General features: G+C 42.7%; 1 protein-coding gene and 1 long non-coding RNA gene across 2 annotated transcripts in view; one reads left to right on the forward strand and one right to left on the reverse strand.

Moving 5' to 3' along the window:
- The window catches only part of naprt (nicotinate phosphoribosyltransferase), a 28872-nt gene extending 11209 nt beyond the window's left edge, over positions 1-17663 (forward strand). The window contains exons 2-13 of the mRNA XM_024004235.2: positions 7017-7144; positions 7627-7709; positions 10555-10685; positions 10767-10882; positions 12314-12510; positions 12747-12887; positions 13091-13175; positions 13695-13775; positions 13902-14004; positions 14220-14377; positions 14610-14717; positions 15287-17663. Coding sequence (XP_023860003.2) covers positions 7017-7144; positions 7627-7709; positions 10555-10685; positions 10767-10882; positions 12314-12510; positions 12747-12887; positions 13091-13175; positions 13695-13775; positions 13902-14004; positions 14220-14377; positions 14610-14717; positions 15287-15373 — 1418 coding nt within the window. The 3' untranslated portion in view covers positions 15374-17663. The remainder of the gene's footprint in view (positions 1-7016; positions 7145-7626; positions 7710-10554; positions 10686-10766; positions 10883-12313; positions 12511-12746; positions 12888-13090; positions 13176-13694; positions 13776-13901; positions 14005-14219; positions 14378-14609; positions 14718-15286) is intronic.
- On the reverse strand, positions 16490-18023 carry LOC111975707 (uncharacterized). The gene is made up of 2 exons (XR_011481216.1): positions 16677-18023; positions 16490-16637 (listed from the first exon to the last, which is right to left on the reverse strand). It is a non-coding gene; the product is annotated as an uncharacterized lncRNA (long non-coding RNA).
- Positions 18024-22435: the final 4412 nt, after the last annotated feature.

A 22435-nucleotide genomic window follows, 5' to 3' on the forward strand; every position in this document is an offset into this window, starting at 1 on the left:
AAATGTAAGATTGATTTTATTATAGCATTGTCATCTCTGGCCATGCTCCAGCATCTCTTATATATTCCGATTCTAATTTAGTAGGTGACCCACCTAAATGGCGCTTCCAACCTAAATGGCTGCAAGATACAATAAGTTTTACAGAATACATTGAACAGCAAATTCACCTATACTTTTCAATTAATACAACACAGACTTCAGCTTGTAATAGATGGGAAGCCTTTAAAGCTTCATAAGGGGTCAAATGATACAAGTCAAAAAATACTAGTCAAAAAATGAAATTACTTGAAACCAAAATCAAAACTCTGGAAAGAGAAATTTTCCTCACTAATTCCACAGGTGCACACAAGGAGTTGCTCGGGGCTCAATATAACAGAATTTCTGTGGGTAGAGCTGCAGCAAGCTTATTGAGACTAAACCAATCATATTATGACCAGGAAGAAAAGCTGGGAAGCTGTTGGCCTGGCAAATCAAACAGCAGCAAGCAGAGAGAGCAATCAATTCAATTCAGGATGCAGGGGGAGCTGTGACGGTAGACCCTCGGGAGATAAACAGTACCTTTAACTTCTTTGGGGTAGGGGGCAGTATTTTCACATCCGGATGAAAAGAGTGCCCAGAGTAAACTGCCTGCTACTCAGGCCCAGATCCTAGGATATGCATAGTATTAGTATATTGGGATAGAAAACACTCTGAAGTTTCTAAAACTGTTTGAATGATGTCTGTGAGTATAACAGAACTCATAGGGCAGGCAAAAATCTGAGAAAAAATCCAACCAGGAAGTGGGAAATCTGAGGTTTTATAGGTTTTCAACTCTTTGCTTATCCAAGATACAGTGGAAATGGGGTCATGTTGCACTTCCTAAGGCTTCCACTAGATGGCAACAGTCTATAGAGCCTTGTTTGATGCTTTTACTGTGAAGTGAGTCAGAGGTCTAGCAGAATGCTTTGAGCTCGTGACGCTTGTTCACGTGAGAGCGAGCTCTGTTCCATTTGCTTTTCTGAAGACAAAGGAATTCTCCGGTTGGAACATTATTGAAGATGTATGTTGAAAACATCCTAAAGATTGATTCTATACATCGTTTGACATGTTTCTACGGACTTTAACGGAACTTTTTGGACTTTTCGTCCGTACTTTCCGCTGGACTTGCACGCGCGTCGTGTGTTTAGATTGTGTACTGAACGCGCGAACAACAAGGAGGAATTTGGACATAAATGATGGACATTATTGAACTAAACAAACATTTATTGTGGAACTGGGATTTCTGGGAGTGCATTCTGATAAAGATCATCAAAGGTAAGTGAATATTTATAATGCTATTTCTGACTTATGTTGACTCAAACATGGCGGATATCTCTTTGGGTTGATTTGTTGTCTTAGCGCCGTACTCAGATTATTGCATGATTTGCTTCTTCCGTAAAGTTTTTTTAAAACCTGACACAGCGGTTGCATTAAGGAGAAGTGGATCTAAAATTCAATGTGTAACACTTGTATTTTCATCAACATTTATGATGACTATTTCTGTAAATTGATGTGGCTCTCTGCAAAATCACTGGATATTTTGGAACTACTGAACATAACGCGCCAATGTAAACTGAGATTTTTGGAAATAAATATGAACTTTACCGAACAAAACATACATGTATTGTGTAACATGAAGTCCTATGAGTGTCATCTGATGAAGATCATCAAAGGTTAGTGATTTAATTTTATCTATATTTCTGGTTTTTGTGACTCCTCTCTTTGGCTGGAAAAATGGCTGTGTTTTTCTGTGAATAGGCACTCAACTAACAATCGTTTGGTTTGCTCGTTTGGTCCCAGCCCAATATTTCAGGTATCAGAATAGATCAGATGGAACTTCGAATTGCCCTTTAAGCAGACGATGTAATTTTGTTTCTTACAGACTTGTGCAATTCCATACCTGCACTTCTGGACCTAATCAAAGAGTTTGGGGTGTTCTCAGGATACAAAATAAATAATGCAAAATCCTCAATTATGATGCTAAAGGAGGAGGAAAGATGTTGACTGACACCTTTAACTTCTATTTTTTATGCAACGGAATGCTTTACATATCTCAGCATTTGTATTGTGCCAGAGATTGACCACATAGTCTCAACTAACTATGACCCTGTCGTAGATTCAATAACTCAATCGATAGATAGATGGTCATCTTTACCTATATCTTTAATTGGCCAGATTAACATTCGGAAAATGAATGTTCTCCCAAAACTGTTGTATCTATTTCAGAACATTCCCTTGCCGCCACCACCATCCGTCTTTACAAGGCTTAAAAAGTTGTTCACTATATTTATCTGGAATAACAGACGTCCCAGAGTTCGCTTGTCCTTATTGTACCTACCGTATGACAGAGGGGGGCTCCATTTGCCTAATATCCAGTGGTACTACTGGGCAGCTCAGCTTCGCACTGCTATGTACTATTTTACCTCAGTCTCTCTTTGTGGATGGAGATTGAAATGTCTTCAGTTGTACTCAATTTAATCCTTAACCTCTACATTTACTCAGCTGATATCAAGACACAAAAACATTAAAATAATAATCCCTTTGTTTTTAATACGTTTGGTATGAGGAGCGGAAGTTCCTTGGTGAAACGCATTCTTTGTCATGTTTTAGTCCTATCTGGGGAAACCACAGTTTCCCTCCTGGGAGAGCTGATCTGTGTTTCCAACTATGGGCCAGCAAGGGTTTAAGGAAAGTTCAAGACCTGTATAAAGAAGGTATTTTTATGTCATTTGAAGAACTCATAGCAAAATCTGACATTCTTAGAAAACAACATTTAAAATAAAATATTTACAGCTAAGGAGCTTCCTCACGGCTGCCCAAAACCTAACAGAACCCCTTCTGTCCACTTTAGAAAATACGATCTCAACCCGTTGTAATGGTAAGGGTAGAATTTCAGCTCTATACAATATGCTAGAGTCTGGCTCAACTGCATCCTCTGCGCACAAACTGAACTCTTGGAAGGAAGATATTTTGGAGGACATAGTCTTGGACAAATGGAGTAGTATATGTACTAATGCTCAGACACAGACTGTGAATACTCGGCTTAAACTATTGCAATACAAGTGGTTGATGTGAGCATATGTAACCCCTGCTAAGTTAAATATGTTTAATAGTATAGTTCCAGATATATGCTACAAGTGCAATCACTCTGAAGGGACTTTATTTCATTGTCTGTTGGACTGTGAGAAAATTAAAGATTTTTGGAACAAGGTATCGCATATGATATCCCAAATAGTATCAGTAAAATTGCCTCTCCATCCCTAAGTGTTTATCCTGGGGTTGTACCCAATCAATCTTCATCTAAGGAACCAAGTACAAACACTTATACATATGTGCTTGTTGCAAGCAAAACGCTTGATAGCTCTTGCCTGGAAAAGTGTGAAAAGGCCTTGTATTGCCCAATGGCTTAGGGAAACGTTGTATTGCCTAACAATTGAAAAGATCACATACACGGTTAAGGGTAAACAAGACACTTTTGAAAAGGTTTGGGGACCATTTTGGGACTTTGTTGAGCAGAATGATGTGGGTGAAATATTGGCTGGGTAGTGTACTATGCTTTGTGTGCATGTGGGGTGGTGGTGAGAGATATCCGATTGGCTTGTGGCGCTGTGTTTCATCTGAAATTTGTCCCAATTTATGTTCTATCCTATTGGATCAGACCACTGAAAAAATGACATTTTGATTGTTTTATGCCTCTATAACACTTTTGTTTTGTCTTAGATGTTTCATCATTCATTTATTTACATTTTTTGTTGCTGTTAACTTTTGATGTGGTTTTTTTTTTCATTTTTTTTTTCATGTAATATTTCTGCTTATATGTCTTGTTAAAGAAGAACAATCAATAAACATATTGTTTAAAAAAAAAAAATAGAAGTGCCCATCCAAGAAGGCTCAAGGTCATTGGCCACAAATAAAATGATGTCAAATCGCTTTACATCTACCGTAGCTTTGATTGGACTGATCATGTCAACATCATACTTTCAAAATCTTAGCTAGCAAGCAGTCATCGTCATGTATCACATCGACAATCTACTGGCAAATCCTTTTCAATCCTTATTATATGAAGAGAAATTATAGATAAAACGTAACAGTGCACATCGGCCAACAAATTGGAAATCTCAAATTCAACAATAAGTGGTTTGGAAGACATCAGTAGCTAACTGCAAGCGTTGCAAAGCAATCACTATTTTGCTTCCCCTGCTATTCGGTGGAGAGGGGGTGTGGTCCTAGTCTGGGTTTAAGGGTCTCTTTTCCAACCTTAAAAGGATAAACATACACATGAATACCATGGACCAGAAAAGGTTGAGTACATTGGCCATTCTGTCAGTCTAGCATGACTTCTGTCTCTTTCAAAACAACTGGAAACTCTGAACTGGGAAATCTCAGACTTCAGTGAGTTCAAGACAACTGGGAACCTAGAAAAAACGAGCTCCGACTKGGAAAATATATTTTAAATGGTCATCCAACTCGAAATTCCAAGTCGGGAACTCTGGCCTCTTTCTAGAGGTCCGACCTGAAGATCACTGACGTCATGATCCAACCTCGTCCGCAGTTGTCTTGAAAGCACCATAAATCCAGGGATTGCTAGACTTGGATGACAAAGTTTCATGACAACATTTTTCCACAAGAAGGACCGCCGAGCCACCTTCTTGTTCAAGTGAGCACAGCACAACTGAGCACAGCACAAAAATGTATTGTATGCCACTGCATAAATTATATAATATGCCAGGGAGATATGTACACTGTAGCTAAGAAAGTAATACTAAGTGCATGTTGTGTAGTAAGCTGTCAGTAGCACATATGCCTCACCCTTCCCCCTCATAACTTAAACTACTGTTCTGACTTGATGATGCACATGTAGACTATAGCCTGTTTTAGAGAAATCCATTGTCTGATTGTATGCCCCCTTTATTTATCCTCAGTGTACAGGGAGACTACTTTAAGAACGGCCCATGTTCTAAATGATGTCGCTGTACATTTCAAAAGTGCTGAATAAATAGTTATATTGACTACATCCGTCTTAACTCGCTCATTAATGTCTTAATCAAAATTATGGATTGCCTCTTAGCCACTCATTGTTCCCTTATGCCATAGTTTGTAAATCTCAATTGTCAGTAGAAACCACATTTGTTTAAGCTAGTCAGCCATATCAGCTTTGTTTTTWAAAAAAGGCAGTAAATGAGGCTGAATGAACTGTTTTGCTGCCAGACAAGGCTCCGCTGATATCCACGTGTAGCGGTGGTAAGGATTCATTCCATGGTGCTGAAAAGAAAGCTCTGCTGTCGGGACAGCTTTATGTAGGCCCTAACTGTTTGTGGGTGCTGTTTTTCACCGTTATAGTCAAATGAATGTATTGTGTTGTGTTGTGGCTTTGTTGGCATGCATCCCAATTTTTTTGTTGTTGAGTTTGCCCCACCAAGATTTACATGCTAGTATATATTTTTCCCATACCCTTGATATTAGTTATTACAAGTGGTGATTTTAGCAAGGCAGGTTTGTGATTAGACCTATAGGCTCTAGCCTAGTGAGCCTATAACAACAACACAAAGTCTAGAGCAGGGAAGGGCAACGGGGGGGGGGACTCAGTCGGGGGTCTCAATTTACTGTTGCAAGGTAGAATACACAATGTGCAATTTCAAAATGTGGTTGTGAATCAACAGTTTTTGTCTTGTTATGCCAGTCACTGATAGTCACTCAGTTAGCCCATGTCAGCTATATGTTTTCAGATTGGTTAATCATTCTAGCGGCCAGCTATCTAAACTTGTAGTATTCAAAGTTGAATTAGAGCCCGGGGGCCCCATTGATTTTGCTCACTCAGATACTGTATTAAAAACTGCAAACATTTCTCTCCAGCCTTGGACAAAATGTGTAGAATTGCAGGAAATTGGCTGTAAACTGGACATTTTTCTCTCTGCCCCATGGCAAAATGAGTAGAATTTCAGGAAATTAACTCTAAAACTTAAAAATATGCATGAAATTGGATAATAAAATTGCCAAATCTTTTCTCCACCCCATGGCAAAAATGTGTAGAATTGCTACAACTAGCTTTTTTTCAAGCAGGCTTGACTATTGTAATGCCGTCCTGTTTGGTCAACACAAGAAAGCCATTGGTCAACTGCAAAACATACAGAATGTGCAGCACGGGTACTCACTAAGAACAGACAGAGAGCACACATTAAACTGGTTTAAAAGTCTCTGCACTGGCTGCCTGTGAGTTTTAGAATTAATTGTAAGATTCTCCTATTTAAAAAATATATATATATGAATCCACGATTATCCCTCCCTCTCCCTCTTGCCCCCTCCCTTTCTTCTCCCTCTCCCATGTGTTCTTATGAGATTAGCTTTATTAGCAGTGGTGGAGAAAGTACCCAAATGTCATACTTGAATAAAAGTAAAGATACCTTAATAGAAAATGACTCAAGTAAAAGTCACCCAGTAAAATTCTACTTGTGTAAAAGTATTTGGTTTTAAATATTCTTAAGTATCAAAAGTAAATGTAATTGCTATAATATATTTAAGTATCAAAAGTAAAAGTTGAAATAATTTCAAATTCCTTATGTTGAGCAAACCAGACTACACAATTGTCTTGTTTTTTACATTTACGGATAGCTAGGGGCACACTCCAATGACTACCTTGTTGTTGTTTAGACACTAAACTGTAAGCATGTTTCACCTTCCCTGGGCCAAAACACGATGTTTGTAGATGTCGTAATAACAGTTGTCGTTGAGATCGGTAGGCAGATGACTTTTCTTGGGAAACCTATAGTAGGCCTAATACTATTCCACATGCCAGGATGTTAGAAAAGTGGTGTGTTGACGTGTATAAAAATCGTTTGTTTATTTCATATGTCATGAATAGTGTATTGTTGGGGAAATGTGTGTTATTACTGTACTGATTAGAAGTTGCTCCAGATAAGAGGGTCTGCTAAATGACTAAATGACATGGAAATTATGATTATGTTATTGATTATGTGTAACAAAGTATAACTGTGTTATAGATGTGGAGTACCTGCGTTCCGTGCTGCCCCCAGCCACTGACCCTGCCTTCTTCCTGTTTCTACGGGAACTGGACTGTTCCGGTGTCACACTCCACTCTGTCCCCGAGGGAACGGTGGTCTTTGCCAGGGTGAGACAACGTCAGGTGTCAAGGGTTATACTCAGGGTCATCCCCAGGCAGGGTTGGAATTATACATTGACTCTTGGGGTGCCCAATGTCTCTTGGGGTATCTAATGTCTCTGGCGGGTGCCTGATCGGACCAGCCCCCCTGTAACTCGAACCATGCCCGCAAGGGTTACATTCATAGAAATATAATCTAGTCATTCTATTTCTATGGTTACACTCAGGGACGGTTCACCCCCAAGGGCCAGTGGTCAGGAGGCTCAGGGACTCACCCACAGTGGTCAGGAGGCTCAGGGACTCACCCACAGTGGTCAGGAGGCTCAGGGACTCACCCACAGTGGTCAGGAGGCTCAGGGACTCACCCACAGTGGTCAGGAGGCTCAGGGACTCACCCACAGTGGTCAGGAGGCTCAGGGACTCACCCACAGTGGTCAGGGTTGATGACTGAGTTGATTGATTCATTGATTGTGCTGTTCCTCTGTTTGAAGGTACCTCTGATGGAGGTGTCTGGTCCTCTGGCTGTGGTTCAACTACTGGAGACCAGCCTGTTGTGTCTGGTCAACTACGCCAGGTAGGGACACACTTCTCCTTCAGCAAACTTGAAAAGGTTTGGCATGGGCCCTCAAATCCTCAAAAAGTTCTACAGCTGCACCATTGAGAGCATATTGATTGGCTTTATCAATGCTTGGCATGGCAATAGGACTGCCCTCGATCGCATGGCGCTACAGAGTGTGGTGCGGACAGCCCAGTACATCACTGGGGCCGAGCTCCCTGCCATCCACGACCTCTATATCAGGCGGTGTGACAGAAAGGCCCGGAAAATCGTTAACTCCATCCACCCAAGCCATAGACTGTTTTCTCTGCTGCCGCATGGCAAGCGGTACCGGTGCATAAAGTCTGGCACCAACAGGTTCCTAAACAGCTTCTATCGCCAAGCCGTAAGACTGCTAAATAGCTAGCAGAATGGCTACACGGACTATCTGAGTTGACCCTTGTATTTGATTTTTGCTAAGTCTCTATGCACACTCACAGGATTCTACACACTCACGCACATACACTCTCCCAACCACTCTACACACACAATCGCATACAATCAGCATTTATGTTGATGCTACTCTGTTTATTATAATACTGATGCCAAGTCACCTTACCCCTCCCTACACATACACTAAATATACAAAAGTATGTGGACACCCCTTCAAATTAGTGGATTAGTCTATTTCAGTCGTACCCGTTGCTGGCAGGTGTATAAAATCGAGCACACAGCCATGCAATCTCCATAGGAAGACATTGGCAGAAGAACAGTGGTTGAAAAGTACCCAATTGTCATACTTGAGTAAAAGTAAAGATACCGAAATAGAACATGACTCAAGTGAAAGTCACCCAGTCAAATACTACTTGAGGAAATGTCTACAAGTATTTGGTTTTAATTATACTTAAGTATCAAAAGTAAATGTAATTGCTAAAATATACATCAATATCAAAAGTAAAAGTATGAATCATTTCACATTCCTTATACTAAGCAAACCAGACGGCACGATTTTCTTTTTTTTCAATTTTTTTTACGGATAGCCAGGGGCACACTCCAACACTCAGACATCATTTACAAACGAAGCCTTTGTGTTTAGTGAGTCTGCCAAATAAGAGGCAGTAGGGATGACCAGGGATGTTCTCTTGATAAATGTGTGAATTAGACAATATTCCTGTCCTGCTAAGCATTCGAAATGTAATGTCAGGGAAAATGTATGGAGTAAAAAGTACGTTATTTTCTTTAGGAATGTAGTGGAGTAAAAGTTGTCAAAAATATAAATAGTGAAGTACAGATACCCCAAAAATCAATTTAAGTAGTACTTTAAAGTATTTTTACTTAAGTACTTTACACCACTGACTGAAGAGCTCAGTGATTTTCAACATGGCACTGTCATAGGATGTTACCTTTCCAACAAGTCAGTTTATCAAATTTCTGCCCTGCTAAACCTGCCCCGGTCAACTGTAAGTAGTGTTATTTCAAACGTCTAGGAGCAACAACGGCTCAACCATGAAGTGTTAGGCCACACAAGCTCACAGAACAGGACCGTCGAGTGCTGAAGTGAGTCTCACGTAAAAATAGTCTGTCCTCGGTTTCAACACTCACTACCAAGTTCCAAACTGCCTCTAGAAGCAACGTCAGCACAAGAACTGTTCGTCGAGAGCTTTATGAAATGGGTTTCCATGGCCGAGCAGTCGCACACAAGCCTAAGATCACTATGCGCAATGCCAAGCGTTGGCTGGAGTGGCGTAAAGCCGCCATTGGACTCGGTAGCAGTGGAAACGCGTTCTCTGGAGTGATGAATCACACTTCACCATCTGGCAGTCCGACGGACGAATCTGGGTTTGGATGCCAGGAGAACGCTACCTGTCTGAATGCATAGTGCCAACTGTAAAGTTTGGTGGAGGAGGACTAATGGTCTGGGGATGTTTTTCTTGATTCTGGCTAGGCCCCTTAGTTCCAGTGAAGGGAAATCTTAATGCTGCATAATACAATGACATTCTAGACGATTCTGTGCTTCCAACTTCGTGGCAACCGTTTAAGAAAGGCCCTTTCCTGTTTAGCATGACAATGCCCCATGCACAAAGCGAGGTCCATACAAAAATGGTTTGTTGAGATCATTTTGGAAGAACTTGACGCGTCTGCACAGAGCCCTGACCTCAACCCCATCAAACACCTTTGGGATGAATTGGAACACCGACTGCGAGCCAGGCATAATCGCCCAACATCAGTGCCCGACCTCGCTAATGCTGTTGTGTCTGAATGGAAGCAAGTCCCTGCAGTAATGTTCCAACATCTAATGCAGTAGTGTTCCAACATCTAATGTTACAACAGCAAAGGGGGGACCAACTCCATATTAATGCCCATGATTTTGGAATGAAATGTTCGACGAGCAGCTGTCCACATTATTTTGGTCATGTAGTGTATCTACCTCTATCACTCCAGTATCCCTGCACATTGTAAATATTGTATTGGAACTGACCCAGTATTTAGCTTCTTACTTTCTCTTGTTCTTCTTATTTTTATTTCTTGTGTGTTTTTTTGTTCTACTTTAGGATATTTTTAGTGCTACATTGATATTGAGTACTACAAGGATGTAATTTCACTGCACGTGACATTAAAATGTGGAACACACACACACACACACACACACACACACACACACACACACACACACACACACACACACACACACACACACACACACACACACACACACACACACACACACACACACACACACACACACACACACACACACCTTGTCGACAGGTAGGAATACTGTATACTCCAATAGTGCATTATGGTAATTCTCTGTATCTCCCTTCTCTCTCCAGTCTCCAATAGTGCATTATGGTAATTCTCTGTATCTCCCTTCTCTCTCCAGTCTGGTATGCAGTAACGCGGCCCGGTTCCGTCTGGCTGCTGGTTCCAGGAGGAAGCTGTTAGAGATGGGCCTGAGGAGAGCACAGGGGCCTGACGGGGGCCTCACAGCCTCAAGATACACATACGTCGGAGGTGAGGAGAGACACACACATACATGTAAGGACACACACACACATATATATATACACAGTGACCTACTCCTCTGTCTGTCAGGGTTTGATATGACCAGTAACGTCCAGGCTGGCTTCCTGTTTGGAATCCCCGTGGCGGGAACCATGGCACACTCTTATGTCACTTCTTTTTCCTCCCTGGAGGAGGTGTGGCCTCAGGTGAGTCTCTCCGCCCCTGTGTGTCCTAAATGCCATCTTATGGGCCCTGGTCAAAAGTTGTGCACTTAAAAGGGAATAGGGTGCCATTTGAGACACAGACTTTGTATTGACCCTTTGCATTGACCCTTTGCTTCCACAATACACAACCTCAGAGAAAATAAATACATCTGTCAAGTGTCTCATAACATCAATTTCTCAGTATTTTAACCATGGCTGTGAGCCAACTGGCACCAGATTGCCTACATAGTGCACTACTTTTGACCAGGGCCCTTAGAGAATAGGGTGCCATTTGAGACATAGACACGCAGCCCATATGTACACACTTTTATGGGTCACTGTACTGAACTAGCACTAATTAATTTTCTTTGAATAAAAACATTTCCTAACCTTTTAATAACATGTTAATAACCACAATGTTGATAACCCATCAGTGTGCTATTTATCTTATGTGTATCAATGGAGGCTCCTCAGAGGAGGAAGGGGAGGACCATCCTCCTCAGTGAATTTATTAAAATAAAAATGGTAAAACATTGAAAAAGTAATCCTTTTTAGAAAAAACTATGTCTGTAAATAATTGATTAAAACACACTGTTTTGCAATGAAGGTGTACAGTAGCCTCAACAGAACTCTGTAGGTTAGCACCATGGTGTAGCAGGAGGACAGCTAGCTTCTGTCCTCCTGTGTACATTGACTTCAATACAAAACCTAGGAGGCTCTTGGTTCTCACCCCCTTCCATAGACTTACAGAGTAATTATGACAACTTACGGCGGAAGTCCTCCAACCTATCAGAGCTCTTGCAGCATGAACTGACGTGTTGTCCACCCAATCAAATGATCAGAGAATTAATCTAGTACTGAAAGCATACGCTACAGCTAGCTAGCACTGCAGTACATAACATGTGGTGAGTAGCTGACTCAAAGAGAGAGAAAGACAATAGATGAACAGTTTTCTACAAATTAATTTCTTAAAAAATGAAGGAGAAGCTGCATTAGCTAGCAAATGCAGCTGGCTAGTTTAGTTACTCAAACACCTGGCTCAAACAGAGGAATGCTATGTTAGCTAGCTGGCTATGACTATCCAACACAACACTGGAACTCTTCCAAGTAACTGCTTACTGACTATACACTGTAATGTTACTGCATRATTATTGTGGGTTTACTAATGCATTAGTTCCATTAGCTATGAATGACAGTCATCCAACATGCTGTAATAGAAATAAGGTTATGTTCATGAAAAAAAGTAGTCTTCCCTCATCATAAACGTCAATGACTGCCACTGATGTGTATATACAGTATGTTGTGTGGTTGTTAATGTTTTAATGTTTCTTATCCTGACTGCACTACAGATTTCCCAATTGATACAATAAGGATATTGATTTCTATCTTATATTGATTGATTGGTTGAACTTCCTGTCTCTCCTGTCAAATTAGACGCTAGTGGCAGCAAACGGGGATCATGACAACATCGATCTGATCTCGCTGACCAAGGGTTGGCTGGGGCGTGTGTGTGAGCTGCTGGGGGCGGAATCTGGGAAGATCCATGAGGGCGAGCTGGCAGCCTTCTTGTCCTATGCTATCGCATACCCACACAACTTCCTGCCGGTCATCGACAGCTACAGTGTCACCTGGTAACCTTTCCCCCTTTGCTACTCTTCTCGTCTCAACTTGTCTCGCCTCTTCTCTTCTCTGTGAATGGGGACGATCTTGCCTAGAAGGACAGCTTCTGACTAGAGATAGCCTATATCCCAGTGTTGAAGTTTTTGTTACTAGCATTGCTTTAGGCCAGGCTACTACATTTCCTTCCACCTGTAGCCTGCTATAGCATTAATGCCATCTCTATTGTGTTTCTGTTGTGTCCCTACAGTAGTGGCCTGCTCAACTTCTGTGCCGTGGCCCTGTCTCTGTTTGAGCTGGACTACAGTCCTCTGGGCGTGCGTCTGGACAGTGGAGACCTCTGCAGGCAGTCAGTAGAAGTACGCCATTTCTTCAGACTCTGCAGTGAACAGTAAGGTCCTGTGTGTGTCCTGAACATGCGTCCCAAATGGCACCCTATTCTCTATTTAGACCAGGGAAAAGGTAGTGCACTAAAAATGGAACAGGGTGCCATTTGGGGTAAAGCCTTAGATTAGTACCCTCTAGGGACTTTAATCTTAGTATAGAGGTTTTGAGTAAAGCATGTTTGAAATATCTCACATTTTATCTCTCTAGATTCTCCATCCCTGCCTTCCAGTCCCTTCTCATAGTAGGCACCAATAACATCTCAGAGTACAGCATGGCCGAACTCAACAAGAAGGTGAGGAACCAGACAGACATTACAGAGGCCAGTGGGAGCAGAAGAATGAGAGGACCTTATTTAGTTCTACCTCCTGTCATTAAGCCTCTCCATCTGATCTGTCTATTCCTCTCTACCTCCTCCCTCCTCTCCTCTCTCCATCTGATCTGTCTATTCCTCTCTATCTCCTCCCTCCTCTCCTCTCTCCATCTGATCTGTCTATTCCTCTCTACCTCCTCTCTTCTCTCTACCATCTGTTCGTCCCATTCCTCTCTACCTCCTCTCCATCTGATCTGTCTATTCCTCTCTACCTCCTCTCTCCATCTGATCTGTCTATTCCTCTCTACCTCCTCTCTCCATCTGATCTGTCTATTCCTCTCTACCTTCTCTCTCCATCTGATCTGTCTATTCCTCTCTACCTCCTCTCTTCTCTCTCCATCTGATCTGTCTATTCCTCTCTACCCCCACTCTGATCTGTCTATCCCTCTCTACATCCTCCCTCTTCCTCTCTCCTCTCTGATCGGTCTATCCACGTCTAAGGAGAATGAGATTGATGTGGTTGGTGTTGGAACACATCTGGTCACCTGCACGAGACAGCCTTCACTCGGGTGTGTGTACAAGGTAAAAAGGACACACACACACACAGACAGCCTCTGCCCACCCTCTCCTCACTTTCCCTTTTTTATGTATCCATCGTCTTCTACCCTTTCTCTCATTTTCAACCCTCTCCATCTCTCTCTCCATCAGTTGGTGGAGGTTCGGGGCAGTCCCAGGATGAAGTTCAGTGAGGACCCAGAGAAGAGTACTGTTCCTGGGAGGAAGGCTGTCTATAGGATGCTGGACATGGAGGGTGAGGAGTCACCCTCTACCATAGAATAACATATAGAATCCCTGAATTATAGGATCTCTGTACCCTCCACTTACTATTTCAACACTCAACTAGCTACATCTCAATTTCTGTTTTCATGACACTTTTTCACTCACTCACTCACTCACTCATTCTCTCCTTACTCTCTTTTTCTCTCTCTCCTCTCTCTCGCTCTTGCTCTCGATCTCTCTCTCCAGGCCACCCATTCTTGGATCTGTTGTGTTTGTGTGAGGAGCCTGCACCTAAGGCGTGTGTGGCAGTGAGGTGTCATCCTGTGGTTGGTAACAACACCTGTCAGTCAATCACACCTTCTCAGGTCAGCTGTCTACGCCTGGAGGTCTACACTAAAGGACAGGTGAGCCTGCTGGACCCTGTCCAACACACACACGTCTCAGCCAGAAGAGGACTGGCCACCCCTCTGAGCCGGCTTCCTCTCTAGGTTTCTTCCTAAGTTCTTCATAGCTTTCTTTGCTTTCTCTTTCGGGTCTAGACTGGGTAATTGTAAAGCACTTTGTGACAAATGCTAATGTGCAAAGGGCTTTATAAAATAAATGTGATTTGTTGATTGGTATCTCCCTCTATTGAAGATCACACACCCACTGTGCAGCACAGCTGAGACCAGGGAGAAGGTTCAGAACTCCATCCAGACCCTGCACCCCCGACACAAGAGACTGCAGGAGCCAGATTCTTACATAGTGAGTATTAAGGTTCATTTACTTTGTGGAGACATGGAACAACTAGATTGTCTTGGGTATTGGATAGAAAGGCATCTGACGCGCTGTCACAGTCATCCTGCATTTCTCCAATGTAAATGTACTCACCTTTACACACACACTTATGCACGCGCACACTTATATACCATAAGGCACTAGGGATGGGTGGAGTACTCGAGTACTCGATTCAAGGTTTGTATTCATTTACTAATAATCAAATAAAATATTCAAAATGTACAAATGCAACTATTTAGCAGGTTGAATTTCTAAGCACTGCCAACTTTTTAGGGACTATGTCAAGTGCAGTGAAAATATGTTGTTTGGTTTTTAATTGTGTCAGAACAACCAGTAATTGGGACAAAAGATAGCATACCGCAAATTTGTTTACCTTCAGCCCCGTTTCACACTTACATGCGTGTACTCCAAAAAAGTATTTTCATGAGAGTACTCGGAGCACAGACATTATTCCAAATGCCCATCCCTACTATGCACGTACACACACACAGGTACCATCATAATCTAATGCTGTTCTTTCATGTTTTCTCCACCAGGTGGCAGTGTCTGAGAAACTCCATAACTTAATTGCTGAGATCAGAAAAGGCAGCAGCAACAACAGCGATTTTCTATTGGCCAACTGAGACACACAGGCTTCAGTCCCAAATAGCACCCTATTCCTTATTTAGTGCACTTCTTTTGACCAGGGCTCTGGTCAAATGTAATGCACTATGTATGTCAAAAGTAGCACACTTAATAGGGAATAGGGTGTCATTTGGGATGAGACCACGTACAGAGGGAGGGAGGAATCCTAATACTCTTTTAAAGCTTCTTCCTAATTGTCTGGTCTCAATAGACCAATCAGGTCACACAGTCTACCTATCCTACTACTAGTACAGCCTGTGTGTCGGTCTGCTTGTGCTATCATGGCAACTCCTTGTTTCACAATGACAGAAATTACGTTTTTCGTCTTGAACAACGATCTGGCCATAATGGCCACATGTACTCTTAAATCTCCACCTGGTACAGCCAGAAGAGGAATGACCACCCCTCTAGGCCTGCTTCCTTTCTAGGTTTCTATAAAGCACTTTGTGACAACTTCTGAGGTAAAAGGGGCTTTATAAAATACATTTGATTGAGTTAACAGAAGCTTAAACAGATCTGGGAGCAGACTGCTAGTAGGATTTTCATAACATCCACTAACCACCCTGTCTTGTGTTCAGTGGGAGAAAACATTTGGAAATGGAGGAGATGCTACCTGAACATACCCAATATATACACTCATTTTAGTTTTTTTTTATTGTCCAGTTTGCTCCTACTGAACATGACTTTTCTAGTGGTATAGGGTTAGGGTTTAGGACCTAGGGTAGATTGTGTTACTCTCAGATAATATAAATGATATACTGACACAGACTGAGACACATGTACTGATGGACTGACACAGACTATGTCAAACCTCAACCAAAAGCAGTTCATTTTGACATAATGCTGGCATTTTGGAATACAGTTGACTGACAGCTATGAGTCATGGTGTAGTTTTCTAGTTTTAGTTTGGTACAAGAGCTTGACATGCCTTCCTGAAAACCCAGTGATCTGCACAAACAAGCAATGTCTGTTAATATATCAGTGTTGGAATTGGCCTTAACCTGGTTCTACAATGAGATAAATGAACATTGAGAATGGTTGCATAAATGTCTCTACTATGAGCAATATTAATTGATAAGCAATTTTTTTAAGTTTAGAAAGATTGAATGTCTCTCTTTGTATGTCTCAGCCTTGTCTTGCTGATTTAGTTTTGGTTATTTTCTTTGGATTACGTTTCCTGAACCAGGCTATTATTTACTGTTCGTTTTTTTAGCATGGACATTTTGTATGAACGAAGCCTTCAATATCATGATCAATCTGTACCTGCCTTAACACATAGTCAATATCATGGCCAATCTGTACCTGCCTTAACACATAGTCAATATCATGGCCAATCTGTACCTGCCTTAAATTCCCAGGGCGGTCAATATATATATATATATTTCAACACTATGGGATTGGAATAATATTGTGAAAATTATGATAATAATGCTTTAGTGTAAGGGCTGTCTGAAATGACAGCCGGTTTTAGTGTAAGAGCTGTCTGAAATGTCAGCCTGTTTTAGTGGGATGGAGTTTCTATTATATAAGTTAATAGACCAATAACAAAGAGAGTTTCAAACCTCTCTGCCAATAACAGCTACTCTTCAGGTTACATATCCCACCCATTAGGCTCGTTCAATTTGGCCCTCTACTTAGACCACTCCCAGACAGTCCCAGCTAAATTCTAGCTTTAACACATAGCCATAAAAACATACAGTATTGAGAATCCAGGTAGAATTTGAACACTACGTCCTTTTCAGATCCGTTAAAATTGTACACTAATTATGTTTCTAGAATGACAAGACTAGTAAAACTGATGTTGTACCGTCCAACCAGGCTGCTATCTAATTAACTCTTTTCAAATACACACACTAGCCTACACAGTTCAGGCAATCTGGACAATGTTGTTCAAACATTGCCATGGTGTTTGGCTGCCAACATTATGTCCTCTAATATAAACTGATTAGGTGTGTTGTTTTAAGTAGAAGTATTAGTCTACTAAATATAGTTACACGTATGTGATATCTGTGCAAAATGTGAATGTCTGTTTGTATGACAACATTGTAATGCTAAGATGTGTTGTTTTCAATGGGTGTTTTATTAAATCAAATCTGACAATGTATATGTTGTTGTAGACTAACTACAGGTCCAAGAACAGATTGCCTGAAAAGAGAGACAGCCATGATTGAGTGCAAGAATTTTGTTTGTTGTTACATTATTGTATACTGAACAACATTATGAACACAACATGTAAAGAGTTGGTCCCATGTTTCACGAGCTGAAATAAAAGATACAAGACATTTTCAATTTGCACAAAAAGCATATTTTTCTCAAAATTTGTGCACAAATTTGTTTACATCCCTGCTAGTGAGCGTTTCTCCTTTACCTGACAGGTGTGGCTTATCAAGAAGCATAAACATTATACAGGTGCACCTTGTGCTTGGTACAAAAACTTGTAATGTGCAGTTTTGTCACAACACAATGCCACAGATGTCTTAAGTTTTGAGGGAGCGTGCAATTGGCATGCTGACTGCAGGAATGTCCTCCAGAGCTGTTGCCAGATAATTTAATGTTAATTTCTCTACCATAAGCCACCTCCAACATCGTTTTAGAGAATTTTGCAGTATGTCAAATCAGTCTCACAACCGCAGACCTCGTGTAACCACGCCAGCCCAGGACCTCCACATCCGGCTTCTTCACCTGCACGTTCACCTTTGACCAGCCACCCAAACAGCTGATGAAACTGAGGAGTATTTCTGTCTGTAATAAAGCCCTTTTGTTGGGGAAAACTCATTCTGATTGGTTGGGCCTGCTCCCTAGTGGCTGGGATTGGCTCCCAAATGGGTGGCCTATGCCCTCCCAGGCCTACTCAAGACTGCACCCCTGCCCAGTCATGAAATCCATAGATTTGGGCATAATGAATTTATTTAAATTGACTGATTTCCTTATATGAATTGTAACTCAGTAAAATCTTTGAAATTGTTGAGTTTATGTTTTTGTGGAGGGGATTTGAAAAGTATTCAGACCCCTTGACTTCATCCACATTTTGTTACGTTACAGACTTATTCTAAAATTGATTAAATTGTTTTTTTCCCTCATCAATCTACACACAATACCCCATAATGACAAAGCAAAAACAGGTTTTTATAAATTTTAGCAAATTTATTACAAATAAACAGAAATATCACACTTATATAAGTACTCAGACCCTCTACTCAGTACTTTGTTGAAGCACCTTTGGCAACGATTACAGCCTTGAGTCTTCTTGGGTAAGACCGAAAAAACTTGGCACACCTGTATTTGGGGAGTTTCTCCCATTCTTTTCTGCAGATCCTCAATCTCTGTCAGGTTGGATGGGGAGTGTCGCTGCACAGCTATTTTCAGGTCTCTCCAGAGATGTTCAATCGGTTTCAAGTTCGGGCTCTGGCAGAGCTACTTAAGGAAATTCAGAGACTTGTCCCGAAGCCACTCTTGCGTTGTCTTGGCTGTGTGCTTGGGATAATTGTCCTGTTGGACGGTGAACCTTTGCCCAAGTCTGAGGTCCTGAGCAATCTGGAGCAGTTTTTCATCAAGGATCTCTCTGTACTTTGATCCGTTCATCTATCCCTCGATCCAGACTAGTCTCCCAGTCCCTGGCGCTGACAAACATCCCCATAGCATGATACTTCCACCACCATGCTTCTCCGTAGGGATGGTGCCAGGTTTCCTCCAGACGTGACGTTTGGCATTCCGGCCAAGGAGTTCAATCTTGGTTTCATCAGACCAGAGAATCTTGTTTCTCATGGTCTTAGAGTCTTTAGGTGCCTTTTGGCAAACTCCAAGCTGGCTGTCATGTGCCTTTTACTGAGGAGTGATGGTTGTCCTTCTGGAAGGTTCTCCCATCTCTACAGAGGAATGCGATCTCTGTCAGAGTGACAGTCAGGTTCTTGGTCATCTCCCTGACCAAATAACAGTTCAAAAAAGAGTTCAAAAAAGAGTTAAGAAAATATTTACCAAATAACTAAAGTCAAAAACAATCAAAAGTAACACAATAAAATAACAAGGCTATATATATATAATTTTATGTAACCTTTGTTTAACTAGGCAAGTCAGTTAAGAACAAATTCTTATTTACAATGACAGCCTAGGAAAAGTGGGTTAACTGCCTTGTTCAGGTGCAGAATGACAGATTTTTACCTTGTCAGCTCGGGGATTCGATCCAGCAACCTTTCAGTTACTGGCCCAATGCTCTAACCACTAGGCTACCTGCCRCACCCTATATGCAGGGGGTGCCGGTACCGAGTCAATGTGTGGGGGTACAGGTTAGTCGAGGTAATGTGTACATGTTAGTAGGGGTAAAGTGACTATGCATAGATAATAAACAGCGAGTAGCAGCAGTGTAAAATCAAATGGTGGGGGTGTCAATGTAAATTGTCCGGGTGGCCATCTGATTAATTGTTCAGCAGTCTTATGGCTTGGGGGTAGAAGCTGTTAAGGAGCCTTTTGGTACTAGACATTGCGCTCTGGTACCGCTTGCCATGCGGTAGCAGAGAGAACAGTCTATGACTTGGGTGACAAGAGTCTTCGACAATTTTTTGGGCTTTCCTCTGACACCGCCTAGTATATAGGTTCTGGATGTCAGGAAGCTTGACCCCAGTGATGTACTGGGCCATATGCACTACCCTCTGTAGCGCCTTATGGTCAGATGCCGAGCAGTTGCCATACCAGGCGGTGATGCAACCGGTCTGGATGCTCTCGATGGTGCAGCTATAGAACTTTTTGTGGATCTGGGTACCCATGCCAAAACTTTTCAGTCTCCTGAGGTGTTGTTGTGCCCTCTTCACGACTGTCTTGGTGTGTTCGGATCATTATAGTTCGTTGGTGATGTGGACACCAAGGAACTAGAAACACTCGAACCGCTCCACTACAGCCTCGTCAATGTTAATGTTTGTGTTTGGCCACGCACTCGTGGGTGAACAGGGAGTACAGGAGGGGACTAAGCACACACCCCTGAGGGACCCCAGTGTTGAGGATCAATGCGGCAGACGTGTTGTTGCCTACCCTTACCGCCTGGGAGCGGCCTGTCATGAAGTCCAGCATCCAGTTGCAGAGGGAGATGTTTAGTCCCAGGGTCCTTAGCTTAGTGATGAGATTTGTGGGCACTATGGTGTTGTGAACCATCAGATCCTCCTCTCCACCCTCTCCGAGCTGGGCATCTCCGGCGCGGCCCACGCTTGGATTGCGTCCTACCTGACAGGTCGCTCCTACCAGGTTGGCGTGGCGAGAATCTGTCTCCGCACCACGTGCTCTCACCACTGGTGTCCCCCAGGGCTCTGTTCTGCCCTCTCCTATTCTCGCTATACACCAAGTCACTTGCTCTGTCATATCCTCACATGGTCTCTCCTATCATTGCTATGCAGACGACACACAATTAATCTTCTCTTTCCCCCCTCTGATAACCAGGTGGTGAATCGCATCTCTGCATGTCTGGCAGACATATCAGTGTGGATGACGGATCACCACCTCAAGCTGAACCTCGGCAAGACGGAGCTGCTCTTCCTCCCGGGGAAGGACTGCCCGTTCCATGATCTCGCCATCACGGTTGACAACTCCATTGTGTCCTCCTCCCAGAGTGCTAAAGAACCTTGGCGTGATCCTGGACAACACCCTGTCGTTCTCAACTAACATCAAGGCGGTGACCCGTCCTGTAGGTTCATGCTCTACACATTCGCAGAGTACGACCCTCCTCACGCAGGAGCGCGCGCAGGTCCTAATCCAGGCACTTGTCATCTCCCGTCTGGATTACTGCAACTCGCTGTTGGCTGGGCTCCCTGCCTGTGCCATTAAACCCTACAACTCATCCAGAACGCCGCAGCCCATCTGGGTGTTCAACTTTCCCAAGTTCTCTCACGTCACCCCGCTCCTCCGCTCTCTCCACTGGCTTCCAGTTGAAGCTCGCATCCGTTACAAGACCATGGTGCTTGCCTACGGAGCTGTGAGGGGAACGGCACCTCCGTACCTTCAGGCTCTGATCAGGCCCTACACCCAAACAAGGGCACTGCGTTCATCCACCTCTGGCCTGCTCGCCTCCCTACCTCTGAGGAAGTACAGTTCCCGCTCAGCCCAGTCAAAACTGTTCGCTGCTCTGGCACCCCAATGGTGGAACAAACTCCCTCACGACGCCAGGTCAGCGGAGTCAATCACCACCTTCCGGAGACACCTGAAACCCCACCTCTTTAAGGAATACCTAGGATAGGATAAAGTAATCCTTCTAACCCCCCCCCCCCCTTAAAAGAGTTAGATGCACTATTGTAAAGTGGTTGTTCCACTGGATATCATAAGGTGAATGCCACCAATTTGTAAGTCGCTCTGGATAAGAGCGTCTGCTAAATGACTTAAATGTAAATGTAAATGTGTTGAATGCTGAGCTATAGTTAATGAACAGCATTCTCACATAGGTGAGGAGAAGTGAAAGAGCAGTGCGGGAAAGAGCAGTGTGGAGTGCGATTGAGATTGTGTCATCTGTGGATCTGTTGGGGCAGTAGGGGCATTGGAGTGGGTCTAGGGTATCCAGGATGATGATGTGAGCCATTACCAGCCTTTCAAAGCTCTTGATGGCTACTGACGTGAGTGCTACAGGGGTGTAATCATTTAGACAGGTTACCTTCGCTTCCTTGGTCACCCGGGACTATGGTGGTCTGCTTGAAACATGTAGGTATTACAGACTCGGTCAGGGAGAGGTTGAAAATGTCAATGAAGATACTAGCCAGCGCATGCTTTGAGTAATAGAATGAATACAAAATACAAAAAAAGAACAAGAGAATCAAAATGAAAACCGAAAACAGTCCCGAATGGTGAAAACACTGAACGGAAACAACTACCCACAACCCATAGTGCGGAAAACAGGCTACCTAAGTATGATTCTCAATCAGAGACAACGATCGATACCTGCCTCTGATTGAGAACCATACTAGGCCAAACACATAGAAATATAACGTACAGAACAAAACATAGAAAAACAACATAGAATGCCCACCCCAACTCACGCCCTGACCAACGTAAAATAAAGACATAAAAAAGGAACTAAGGTCAGAACGTGA

Source organism: Salvelinus sp. IW2-2015, linkage group LG16, assembly GCF_002910315.2.
Source record: "Salvelinus sp. IW2-2015 linkage group LG16, ASM291031v2, whole genome shotgun sequence".
NCBI lineage: Eukaryota > Metazoa > Chordata > Actinopteri > Salmoniformes > Salmonidae > Salvelinus > Salvelinus sp. IW2-2015.